General features: G+C 45.9%; 1 protein-coding gene across 1 annotated transcript in view; it reads left to right on the top strand.

Annotated features, from left to right (window-relative positions):
- Positions 1-11,025, top strand: part of LOC146597303 (6-phosphofructo-2-kinase/fructose-2,6-bisphosphatase 4-like) — a 23,401-nt gene extending 12,376 nt beyond the window's left edge. Inside the window, exons 4-14 of the mRNA XM_085302573.1 lie at positions 66-132; positions 544-618; positions 1,532-1,588; positions 1,940-2,061; positions 3,379-3,586; positions 4,129-4,275; positions 4,865-4,969; positions 5,594-5,723; positions 6,084-6,146; positions 7,868-7,932; positions 10,840-11,025. Coding sequence (XP_085158699.1) covers positions 66-132; positions 544-618; positions 1,532-1,588; positions 1,940-2,061; positions 3,379-3,586; positions 4,129-4,275; positions 4,865-4,969; positions 5,594-5,723; positions 6,084-6,146; positions 7,868-7,932; positions 10,840-10,899 — 1,099 coding nt within the window. The 3' untranslated portion in view covers positions 10,900-11,025. The remainder of the gene's footprint in view (positions 1-65; positions 133-543; positions 619-1,531; positions 1,589-1,939; positions 2,062-3,378; positions 3,587-4,128; positions 4,276-4,864; positions 4,970-5,593; positions 5,724-6,083; positions 6,147-7,867; positions 7,933-10,839) is intronic.
- The last annotated feature ends 1,519 nt before the right edge of the window (positions 11,026-12,544 follow it).

Here is a 12,544-nt window from a genome sequence, read left to right as displayed (position 1 = left end):
GCGGGCGCCTCGCGGGCGCCGCCGTCGGGGCTGCGCCGTTCCCGTCACCCGCTCTTGTCCCCCAGGCAGTGCGCCCTGACGGCGCTGACCGACGTCCGGCGCTACCTCAGCGAGGAGAACGGGCACGTGGCCGTAAGTTCCTCGCCGGGGCCCGGGGGCTCAGCTGCGGAGGGGGAGCAGAGCGGGAGGGGGTCGCCGGTCRCGCCGGCTGCGCTCGCGTTCCCCGTCCTCCCTCCCGAGCGGGAAGACGCCGGGGGCAGCTCGGCGGCGAGGCGGGAGGCGCCCGGCCGGCCAGGTCCGCGTCGCGCGCTCGCCTCCCTGGTGCTCCGTGGTGGAGGCTGCGCCGGCGCGCAGCTCCTGTGCGGCGTTTTAGCGGACTAGCGGGGGAAAACCGCTCGCTGCCGCCGGGAGCTCCTCTGCGGGGCTCGAGGCGAGCTGTGGGACTTCGGTGCTGGTGCCTTGTTTTTGTTGTTGCTAGCATGGTGCTTCTCGCTGGAGTTTTTAATGATGCTTTTTTAATTCTCCCCTCTCTCTTTTTCCTAGGTCTTTGATGCCACAAACACAACTCGAGAACGCAGAGAAACTATTTACAAATTTGGYGAAGAGAATGGATATAAGGTGAGTCAAAAGCAAAGGTTTTCTGAGCTAGTACTTGGGGAAGCCGCACAGTGATGATTTTGCCCCTCAGCCCTGTCTGTTTTTGGAGGAATGCGCTAGCACGAGCCACATCCTTGCACCAATGTGATCCGCCAGTAGATAGTTTTGTGCCTTAAAGCATCATCTGTATGATGAACAGAGTTGCTGCACTTTCCTTTCTCTTGCGTTTAAAGTTTAGACAGTTTGGAGATGATCTCTTTTGTGSCATAGCTTCGCTTGGGTCATCCTGAACCTGTAATTCTAAGTGTGCTGCTAGCGGTGACTATTTAAAATGTGGTTCTCGGTACAGCTCAGGTCTTCCCTGCCAAAACACATAGGGAAATTTCTGTTAGTTCTGTAACACCAAAGATTTTATGTGGCTTTCTGCCTCATGTCCAAGCTCGTTTTGCATTTAGCAAAAATTAGTAGTCTTCCATTTGCTCTGCTCTTGCTTCTATACACCTTTGAGGGTGCAAAACATGAACCTCTTCTTAAGTGAGGCTGCTCCATTAGGTGGAGGAGTCCTACGTTATTTATCCTGGAAGCATTGGTTACTGTTTGCATGGCTGAATTTGCTTCCTCCCCGTTTATTTCTCCTCTCCCTCCGAAGTATTTCTCGCCTCAAAACYGTGCTGCTTTTAAGCATCAGCGGGGAAAATAGCTGTAGAGCGTAGCACTTTGGAGAACGGCGAGCCATGTACTTGTAATGGGAGCACATGGAGGGAAAAGATGCTTTCTGAGTGTGCGGAGCAAAGGTTAACGCATGGCTTGGCTCGAAAGGGGTTAACAGAAAACCAGACATGTGCTAGTGTGTGTTAGTCTCCAGAGGCATTTTCATGCATCTTCTTTCTTTCTTCCTTCCTTCTGTCCGCGTGACTTCCTGTTTGGATTGAAGACTTTTTTTGTTGAGTCAGTGTGCGTAGATCCAGAGGTCATAGCTGCAAACATTGTGGTGAGTACTAGAAAGTTCGCTTTAACTGCTTTACRTCTGGAGGCTTTTAAGTCAGGGGCTTGAAGTAGCTCAGTATTTTAAAAAAAGACATTGGAAGAACTTCCAATAGGAGAAATCATTAGCTCCCACTAAAGGAACATTTTTCCTTTTCATTTATTTTCCTGTCCTTGTATATGCTAATGCAGAGGTTCAGTTCTCTAACGAATAGGTGTTTTTGCTCTGTGTATTTTTATTAACTTTCAGAAATTAGGTGCATGTGTTCTATGTTTGTATTTTTTTTTAATCACAATTCCTGTTTCTTTAAACTTCTCTTAAGAAACTCATGTGCTCCCCTGGTTTTATTTTAAATAGCAAGTGAAACTGGGTAGTCCAGACTATGTTGATTGTAGTAATGATGAAGCAACGGAAGATTTCATGAAGAGAATAGAGTGCTACAAGAATACGTATGAGACTCTGGACGAAACTCTTGACAAGTAAGTGGTCACGGCTGCATTATCTTAGGATGTTTCATTAGCGGATGGAGCCTCCCTTTRGGGACTGGGGTTTTCAAATCATTTTTTTTTTTTTAATAGCTTGAGGTTTTTTTGTCTCTGGCAAATTAGGGCAGATTATGGAGGTACAACCTGGAAACTTGGTTGCTTGAGTAAAGTTGGCTARTAAGTCTACTCTGGGACAGTACTCTTTCCTGTTTTCCAACTTGGAGGATGGTGTGGTTCTTCTGAATAGAGTGTGTACTTAAAAATGATTCCCCGCTAGCTGTAGTGACTGGTTGCTATTTTTCATTAGTGTGTAGAGCRGACTTGAGTGATTTGGAAACGTTCAATTTGTTAACGTGGCCGAGATGAATTTTGAACGCATCAGTCTTACAAAATGTGATTTCCACATTTATGTGTTTGCCTGAGCAAATAATCCTGCAGACTCAGGGCTSTGAGAAACGTGCAGAGATGGGTGATCTGCCCTTCTCCCAAAGCATTTAACTGTTTTTCATCTGCACTCAACACTTGAAAGTAAAGTAGAGATGAATCATGTTCTTCTTGGTGCAATCTGGATCTTGGGGTATGGACACTTGAGCTGCACTCATGCCAAGGATGTCCCTCTCCTGGTTTGTTGCAGGAGAACCAGTGCTACAGAGAAGGCTGAGGTGCATTTTAATGTAATTGAGTGTAAGCAATGTGGAGCTGGTTCAGTCAGATCAACTCATGCGTGTACTCTCTGATGGACCTAATGGCTGCGTGAATCAGTAATGATTAACTCCAGAGAATGGCATCACAGACCATCAGAAGTGGTGATGCTTGCTTGCTTGTCACCTTCATTTGTTCTTCTTACAAATTTTCTTGTTTTCTCATGGCGTGACATCTGAAATGCATCTCTAGAAACCAGCTGTGCTTTATTTTAGGCTTATTGGTTTTGCCTTTTTTCCTGCTTTAAACTGTATGCCASTCAAAAGTTAGTAAGTCAGATAGGAAAAGATAAGGAAGAAAAAGAGAAATTATGATCTATGTGATGCTGGGAGAAAGTAGCTGTGGGGTAAACTATAGTARTGTTGATAAGTGTCTTGCTTCAGAGTAATCCTTCTGATGCTGCAGTTTTCCTGGAAGGGTTCACTGAGACGGGTAGATAATGACAGTGTCTTTTGGCCCTGGTGCACAATCAGACGCCTGCGTGCTGCGGGGAGCATGTTTGGAGGGCAATGTCTTGGTTTTATGATGAGCAAGAGGATAGGAGGATCCTGGTACAAGCTAGTAAAAACCACGTGGAATCTTACGTATGTTTTTGTTTGCTCATGAAAGGGACCTTTCTTACATTAAAATTATGGATGTTGGAAGGAGTTACCTTGTGAACAGAGTCATGGATCACATCCAGAGCCGGATCGTCTACTACCTCATGAATATCCACGTGACTCCTCGGTCAATCTACCTCTGTCGGCACGGGGAAAGCGAGCTCAACCTGAAAGGGAGAATAGGAGGAGATTCTGGRCTGTCCGTCAGGGGGAAAGAAGTACGTACCTCCTGTGCTGCCGTGGCTTTGGGGCCTGGGCGCGTCCGTGCGTATCCGCGCGTGTTGCGTTGTGCAGTTGCAGCTTTCTTCCCCTACCGTGTTTTCTTCTGAGCAGGTTTATGGAGGATTTCTTAGTTACGTTTGTGGGCTGGGGGCGTCTGTGTGCATTGTGATTTGGTGGGCGCTCTTTTATCCCTCTTTTGTTCTGCTCCTTGAAATTTCTGCTTATCCTGGAGCACAAAGCATTGCAAAGGAGGCTTTATTTGTAACTGTCTGCTATTTAATCCTGATGTTCACAAAGGAGAAAGGAAAGCTCCTGGAGATGCAGCTGKGACCTGCAGCAGCTTTGTGTCTTTCTTACTCCTTCCCTCCCCTCTTCCCCTTGGCTTAACGGAAAGTGTTGCATTTCTAGCAAAAACCTTGACAGAGCCTTTTTGAAAAGCTGTAATGGGTTTCGGGAGGCCCAGAGCCTGCCGCTTGCAAMCCGAACACAGTAGGTTGGCTCTGAGCCCTCGTTCAGTGCCTCGTGTTTTTTCTTTCAGTTTGCCAGAAGCTTGGCACAGTTTATTAATGAGCAAAATATCAAAGATCTGAAGGTTTGGACCAGTCAGATGAAAAGGACAATTCAGACCGCTGAAGCCTTGGGAGTGCCTTATGAGCAGTGGAAGGTTTTGAACGAGATAGATGCAGTAAGTTCTTCTTTTCTAAATGTCTAATAAGCTGCTTTGTTTGCTAGGGAAGAAGGAAGTACTTTGTTTTGCAACAGTAAGGCTTTCATGGGATGGAAGGTCATTAAAGCGGTAGTTCTAGAGACTGGAAAATTTSTGATTAATTCCTCTTAACAAGGCTATATACTTTCTGAAAAGCTGCCATAAACAATTTAGATTTGGGTTTGTCTTTCCCATTAAAACACCTCTAAAAGTCGTGATGCAGTGTAATTTTTGGTAGAGGGGGGTTAGAAGGCAAAAAACATTGCTGGCATTGGACACTTTCCAGCTGCACCTGTAAGGTTTGTAAGCACTTGCGATAGATACWATGTAACCTTGCTCATATGGTGCTGCTGCTTGCTCATATATCACCCATATAATTCACTCATACAGCGGTTTAATGCTCCATTCTCGCCATGTCTTGGTCCAACTGAATGTCCAATTCCTTTTGTGGTTTTGGGCATCAAMGAGCAATAAAATACATTTGATAAAGGACATTGATTTTTATTATAAGAGTGATATCAGTTGGAAATGTGTGCTTTTTAATTATTATTATTATTTTTACCTATAGGGAGTGTGTGAGGAAATGACCTATGAAGAAATACAGGAAAATTACCCACTCGAGTTTGCACTCAGAGACCAAGACAAATACCGATACAGATACCCTAAGGGAGAGGTATGCTGTTCTTTCTTCTCTTAAGGTGAAGGACTTCTGTATCTTCTTAAATACATGCATGCTAGCTGTCAGAAAGAAAAAATATATTTCTGAGTAAAGAAGAAGATTGTTCCTTTCTGCAAGTGAAAGCACATAGGAACTTGCAAATATTGAGCCCATTCAATTTAGCTTTGATTCAGGGCTTGAAAAATAATGGTAAATGGAAAAAGAAAAAAAAAGAAAAAAAAAGGAAGAAAAAACCCCAACCAAACATAATTGAGAGATTTGATCTTGCTAGCATCATTTTTATGCGGGTCCCTTATCAGGGAAACTGATGACAAGGCTTCGGCTTATTGCACGCAGAAGCATACTGTCCAGATGATCCTTCTGTCGTTGTTGTAGGCAGTGGTTATTTTGTGTGCAGTTGGGGCTGAAACCCTCTGGAAACCTGTGGACATACTGGTCTTTGATAAACTTGAGGCAATGGAGCTGCAGTGCCTTCTTGCCCYGTTTTTAAGTTGAGGAAAATGTAACTACTGCAATATTTGTCTGTATATTAATGTAACATGTGGGAGACAACTAATATGAAATGAATAACCTCTGTTTGTGGGTTTTTCACGTGCTGTGCGTTCCTCTCCCCCACAGTCCTATGAAGATCTTGTCCAGAGGCTGGAGCCGGTCATTATGGAGCTCGAAAGGCAGGAAAACGTGCTTGTCATATGTCACCAGGCTGTCATGCGCTGCCTGCTCGCCTATTTTCTCGACAAGCCTGCAGGTAATTCTCCTCTGATACGTTAGAAACAGCCTCGTTTTTCCTGCTGAGGTTATCTTGAAAATCTACCAGCTGGGGCAGTCCCAAACACCAAATTATAACAATTTGCTTTCTCCTCAGAATGTGTTTGTGTGAGGGAGGTGAGCAAATAGACTTTCTCGTATTTGACCCACTCCTGTTACTCAAGCTGCTCACTTGCAGTGCTGCCGTGTTGGTTTTTCTCCCCTGTTTTAATTGTGTGCAAGCAAAGAAAATAGGTATGCTGCCAGTTAAAACGAAACTTTTAAGCAGTTGACCTGTAACACTTCAGAAAAATTGAAATGTTCTGGTAATTTATACTTCATGTGTAATTTTTTTTTTCAGAGCAACTGCCTTACCTCAAGTGCCCGCTGCATACTGTCTTAAAGCTAACCCCAGTGGCTTATGGTAAGTATTTTCAACACCTTTAAATACACCGTTAGTAGATACGATGTCATCGTTAGAGCTTGAAGCATTTTAATTAAAGCACATCTAAAATTTATCTTGCTATAATGCCAAATGGAGAAGCCAGGTAACTTTGCATCCAAATTGCGAGGGCACCTTAAGGTTTTCGGTGTCACGCTGCCACACCGAACGCGGAAGGAGAAGTGGCGGTACGACGTGCTGCCCTTGCCCTTTTGGCCGCAAGGCGAGCGAAACGCTGTGGTTTCCTGGTCAGGGGCGGCACGCGGAGGGTTAGCCCTGCCGGCTAACCGCGCACCGGGCCCCTCCTGCCGCGGGAGCTGGCTCTGCCCGGCGCTCGGTCCGCCGCGGGGCCACCTCTGCGTCTCCGGGGTGAGCTCGCGCCTCCCTAGGGAAGAGTGAGCTGTGAGTGCGCCCAGCGGCGATTAACCGCGGAGTAACTCGTGTGCCTTTATTTCATATTTAAATATATTTGGTTGCATTTTATGGCGAAAGCTTGGCAGAGCATAACTTTTCCCAGGAGCTGGATTTGGCCAATAGTGAGGAGTGAGAAGCCTCCGTGGGAGCAGGTCTGGCTGAAAGCAGTCCTTAGCAGCAGCCAGCGTCGGGGATCAGAGCCTGCTTTGGCTTGCTCTCAGGGATCGCAATGTATATGTGRACCGAAAGATTACGAGCGCATGCTCCTAGTGGTGCTTTTTCCTCTTAAAATCTGTTTTCTTGCCAAACCCTTCTCTGAGTGGTGGCTCTCCTGCAGCATTTGCTCACTGTGTTGGTGGCAAATGGGCTTCCTCAGAAGACACTTCTCTGCGGAAGCAAGTCAGCTTTTTATTTTGAAAGCACYGTGGCTTCGAAAGAAAGCCTGAAATCACCTTTCCCCACTAGGTAGCAATTCTCTGAAACGTGTAGTTATCCCAGGAAGGAAGTAAACCGAAAAATCTGAAAACCTTGTCTGTCGTTTGTGGCAGGCCGTGGACTTGGTCAGGTGTGGTGTGTCAGAGGGACTGGGCTATTTGTGAGTGCTGTGCAGTTTATATATATATTAAAAAATCACTTTAATGATGTTAGGTCTGACTGTGTTTGGCAATTTAATGTTGAAAATGTGGAAATGAATACTACCTAAATCGTATTTGTCCCTTTTGGCTTGATTTTTTTTTTTTTTTTGGGGGGGGGGTGAGGTGAGGTGAGGTGAGGTGTTTCTGTCTTTGGGTGAAGCTCCTTTGCAGCCGTCAGCTTTGAAGTCCCATGTCACTGGTGGGGTTCAAACCCTTGTTCCACATGCACAGAGGATTGGAGTTGCTAGCAACTCCTAATCATTCTCAAGTTTTAAGAAATGAGAGCAATATTTAAATTCTGTGTTACAGAGAAATCCTAATAAGCTTAGGATGTTTTTTTAAAAAAAAACTCCAGGGAGGAACTTTCTCCTGGGATGTTGTTCATGGATGCTTAAAAAAGGCATATTTGTGTTTCGTATTTCAAAACAATAATAAAGTTAAGGTGAGACTATGAGAGGGGTTATCAGATTGGGAGTAATATTCATTCTTGTAGAGTTGATTTGCTATCAGGCTAAAGCCCTCCAGAATTTAGGGAATCCTGATATAAGTCAGAAGAGGAAAGGGATTAACCTTCAGCAACTTAAAACTAGATTGCATCTTTACGACTTTGTTTTTAAAGCAGATCAATTCTAAAAGTGTGTTTTCTCTCCCCAGGATGTAAAGTGGAATCAATATTCCTGAATGTGGAAGCTGTAAACACGCACAGAGATAAACCTGAGGTAAGAACATCCTTCACRTCAGAGACCTCAATGCGAGGTGCTGTGTGAGCTGATTCCCGTTCTCTGCGTGTTTAGAAATGATTTCTAAAGCTCTGCTGAGCATGCTTATTTTTACGTATCAAGCTTTATGCCAGCTTGTTGTTGAGAAAGCAGATCTTTTTTTTTTTGTTGAGCAAATACGCCTTGCCTATATGCTTTAGCAGGAGTTTTTTTGCATCTTCCAAATGGATGCAGCATGAAGTGTAAGTCAGCCWGTGTAAGTAAAGAGTGCAGTCAGAAATGCATGGTTTTATACTTATTTTAGAGAGCATAAATAGGGAAAGCATCAGCTTTTGSATCACTACAATCACTGCTGCTTGCTTCGAAAAGCGGCACGGAGGACGCTGCCTGTGTCCCAAGCTCTAGGTCTCGGCTTGCAGCGCGTTTGTGAAACGCAAGCGGCGATGGGAGGTCGGACCGCGGAGAAGCTGCGAGAGTTACACGGTGCAAAAGTTAGGCAAAACGCACGGTGGCTGGAGCGTCCGGCTCCCTTGCAGCTCCCTGCGCCAGCGCTGCTAGGAATGGCCCCGGYGCCTTGCTGCAGTTGCCCCCAGGAGTTAAAAATGAGCAAAGGCCGCCGGTGAATTAAAAGTCACGTTGGTAGCGTGAGGAAAAAGCGCTCGTTGAGGTGCCTGTCGCAACAATAGGGTGAGAGGGAAAATAAAAATAAATAAGCTTGCATGTGTGTATGCAATTGGGCACGTGATATAAAATGCCCTGCTTATACGAGGGAATGCATTTGGGGCAGTTGTGCATAAACCGTGCCGGAGGGGTCTGCAAAAAGGTTTTATTTCAATGTCTTGGGTGCTCTGAGTTCTGAAAATACTGACTTTTGATCCTTCATAGCCAAGGTATTTTCCATCAGACAGCTGTGCTGTTTATCTCCATTACCTTCGCCTTCTCCTCATCCCCTTTGGGCTTCTCTGCTCTTGGGTCTCAGTGTGGTCTGCCAGGTTTAGGAAGCCCCGCTGTGTTTTCTTGGTGCCTGAAATGTGTTGGATAAGTGTGGTGAAAATAAACTGAGATATCTGAAAGCAGGAGTTGTGATAACCATGATGAAGTATTAAGTCACTTAGATCAATTGAGCTTTTTTTTTTAGTTTATCTAGTAAAACAGCAGGGCTGAATTTAGGCCTTGCTAAGATTTTGGGGGAATTGCCATTAGAAACACCAGTCAGCTAACAGGAGATGTGATTTTTGAGGGTTAAGCTCTACCTTGAYCACCAAAGGCGTCTTGCAGAGCTAGATGCTGATGCTGGCGTTGGCACTGGGTAGTTGTGGTTCTGGTGCACGTAAGGGATCACGCAGAGGGATGCACGGCTGTGGACGCAGAGCTGTTTATTGAGGAAAGGAATAGATTGATTTCAGTTAATTAGGAAAAAAAAAAARAGAGAGAGACTCTTTCATCAAAACCCCCCAAAACACCCTTCCCGCTCTCYCCAAGAAACCCAAAGCAGGACAGGATGGGCCGTGTAACCTGGTAGAGCTGGATGAAGGACTGAGTTGGTTCTGTGCCATCCCGCGGACTATTAACATTTCAAAAGCTCTCATTTACAAAACCTCTGAAAATGTTAATTACTACTGTAAAATTAAATTTTCAAATGCTCTCCAGAAGCCAAAGCATTTAATTAAATATAGCTTTGCAGGTAATAACACTTCATTATGTAATGGTGATTAATCTGAAATGGATTTAACGCGAGCGCTTGTCGGCGTTGTAGCTCCTGTCCTTTTCCACTGGAGAAGTCTAGTCTTTTTATAGAAAATAATTCAGTGGAATTACTTCAGCTGTTGCTTGGATCCTCTCTTTGGGCCGGAAAAGCAGCAGCGGGGTAAAACGTCCACTCTGCACCTCCGTCTCGGTCAGCACGTGGAAGATTGGGAGGTTGCTCGTAGCGAGAARACCAACCCCAATCTGCCCCTTTCCTTGCAGGGGGAAGGGGGAGAGGGAGAGGGGTGGAAAGCTAAGGCTGCTTCCCCCGGGGGTGACCAACGGGCTCACGAAGCCCGGCAGCACGGAGCTTGAAGAACGGTTTCTGAGCATGAGCAGGGTTTTGGCCTAAACCTGGCAGATCAAGATCTTAAACGTGGGTTGTCACGGTCGGTACTCTCGGTGGTAGACCCCTTCGGCGATCGCTCGAGATTTAGCGGAGGTGGTGGCGCGACGATGGGCCGTGACGTGGTGCCGCGGTAGGTGTGGATCCCGGGACGCGCTGGGCACGGCTGCGGTCCCGCCGCTGCTCGTCCGGCCTGAGCGTTTGGCCGGGCTCTGCTTTCGGCTTTGTTTGGAGCAATCTGCTGCATTGAATGTGCTCGGTTTTTTCCTACAACCTCTGCAAAATCAGGCAAGATCTGGTCAGTGTGGTTGGTCATGAACTGGTAAGGTGTCTGCAGAGAGGTTTTTTTTTTTTTTTTTTTTGATTATCAAGTGTAGCGTTTGTGCTTTTGTATTACCTGTAATACAAACAAACMGAAAAATCTTCCCTTGGAAATCAGTGTATGACATAGCTCAGGAAAGCACGGAAAGTGCTTGGAACTCAAGTACTCAAGTGCTTATTTTGAATAGAAGTGTATGCACTTAAGTACATGTTTAAGTGCATTCCTGCCTGGGCCTCTAAGACTTCCTCCCAAATATGAATGAAATGACTTTTTGGCAATATTATCAGCCTGGGATCAGCAATTGCTGTAAATAAGTTTTCCTGCTGCCTAGTCCAGGGACATCGAGCTGCTCTCCCTGCTGCGCTGTCTGGGGTGGGGGGAAGTCTCTGCTTTTAAATAAATGCAGCTGGGTACTTGTGCAGGAATCTGGGATTTTTGTTGCTCTTACTGCTGCGTGATRAACATTCTCCTCTGTATTTTTATTATTACACAGAATGTAGACATTTCCAGACCTCCTGAGGACGCTCTTGTAACAGTCCCTGCTCATCAGTGAATCCGGTGTCCTCGTCAACTCTCGAACTGGGGGTGCTGTTTTCATCCTACTACTTCAAAATAAATTGCAAAACTAATCATTCCAATCACTTTGGAGGAAAAAAAAAACCTCAGAAATCAAAAAGAACCCCCCCAAACTGAACAACTCAAACCCTAAGCCAAATATTTGTATAGTGCATGGCTTGAAAAAAAAATTATCAAAGCACAATAAAACTGTACTGCATTGGTTAATGAATATGGGTGAGTTGCTAAACATTAATTGGCTGTCACAGGAATGCTGTTTTTCTTGATTGCTGTAACCTAATGATCGCACAGCACTGATTCAAAGCTATTGTAGCGACCAGCAGGCATTTGATGGCAGCTGAAGTGGGGTGATTCCTGAAAGTAGAACGAAGTAGAACATCCCATGTAAGGTGAGAAAAAGTTTGCYGTGTGCTTTCTGGACGCCAGCATTGCCTGTTTCAGAGCCCCTGGGAGTGATTGGACTGCTCTGTAGCATAAAATAACAATTCCTAGTTACGGTGAAGTCTTAGTCATGCTCAGCTGTAGTAGTAGTTCTCTAGAAGTGCTAATCAACGTTGTGCTGTTCGGGAGAGGGTGGCGAGTTCCCACTTAGCGCCAAAAGAGTTTTTCAAGATGCAGGAATRCGTGCACATATTTTTAACATAAAACTCACCTTAATAGCTGTTTTGCATTAAGCAGGAGTTAGCATTTGCCAAGCAGCTTGCTGGAGAAGAAGGAGGGTTTCCCTGGCTTGCGCGAGACCGTTCGCTGCCCGGGGAGCGGGGGCTGCCCTGAAACGTGCTCCCCCTCGGTGGCTGGCGGCGGCCGGGCTCGCTTCGCCTGCCGGAGCCGGAGCGGAGCAGCAATTCCCCGCGCTGCACGGCGTGGCGTGCGACCGGCGGGCGCCGCTTCTCCTGCGCGGCGGCTGCTCCTCTGCTTTGTACTTTTGGCACCCGGATATTTTTTTTTTTTTCTAGGCGACAGAAAGAGGTGACGACGGTGTCGGAAGATGGGAGCGGAGTTGCACTGATCGTTTTGTGGGTCGGTTTTCCTCGAAGGGGATGGAAATGGGAGGCTTTGCCYTCCTGGCAGCAGGCGTGTGATCTCGGAAGAACCGCCCGGGATGTGAATCCTGAAGTTCGTTCCAACAAACTCTTTTACGTTTGGCAAAGCGAGACCGTCCTGAAGCACCTCTGCAGTCAGGGCAGGCTCATTCGGTAGTGTCGAATCTGGGAAGGGCAGTAAATCACCGATTCCTCAGGCTGTTTGCTCAGGGGGTTCTTTTCAGCTTAAAAGCAAGCAAGAAGGGCTTGCTAAAGCCTAAAGCTTTTACCTCTTAGGGAAGCTTCTCAGATGGCTGCTTTTCCAAAATCCTGATTTTGGAAAAAAGCGTTAACTGTTTGCCCCTCTAAAATTACGCTGCARTTTGCAGAGGTTTTTTAGCATTCAGGAACGCTATATAATAATATAACGCCTAAATATCTAAATAGCTAATATCAAATACCTGAATATCTAAATAACTCGCTAGCCAGAGAGATTCCCGCTATATGCCGCTCAGTATGTCCTGGGCTTGGAACAGGAGAACCTGCGTCGTTCTCCTCTCYGGTTTGTGAGCTTGGTGCGGCTCGTGGGTCACTTTTTGG

This window comes from Rhea americana, unplaced genomic scaffold (genome assembly GCF_003343005.1).
Source record: "Rhea americana isolate MKP2758 unplaced genomic scaffold, rheAme1 scaffold_19, whole genome shotgun sequence".
NCBI lineage: Eukaryota > Metazoa > Chordata > Aves > Rheiformes > Rheidae > Rhea > Rhea americana.
Note: the sequence above shows the minus strand (reverse complement) of the source record. Positions and strands in the feature narration are given on the sequence as shown.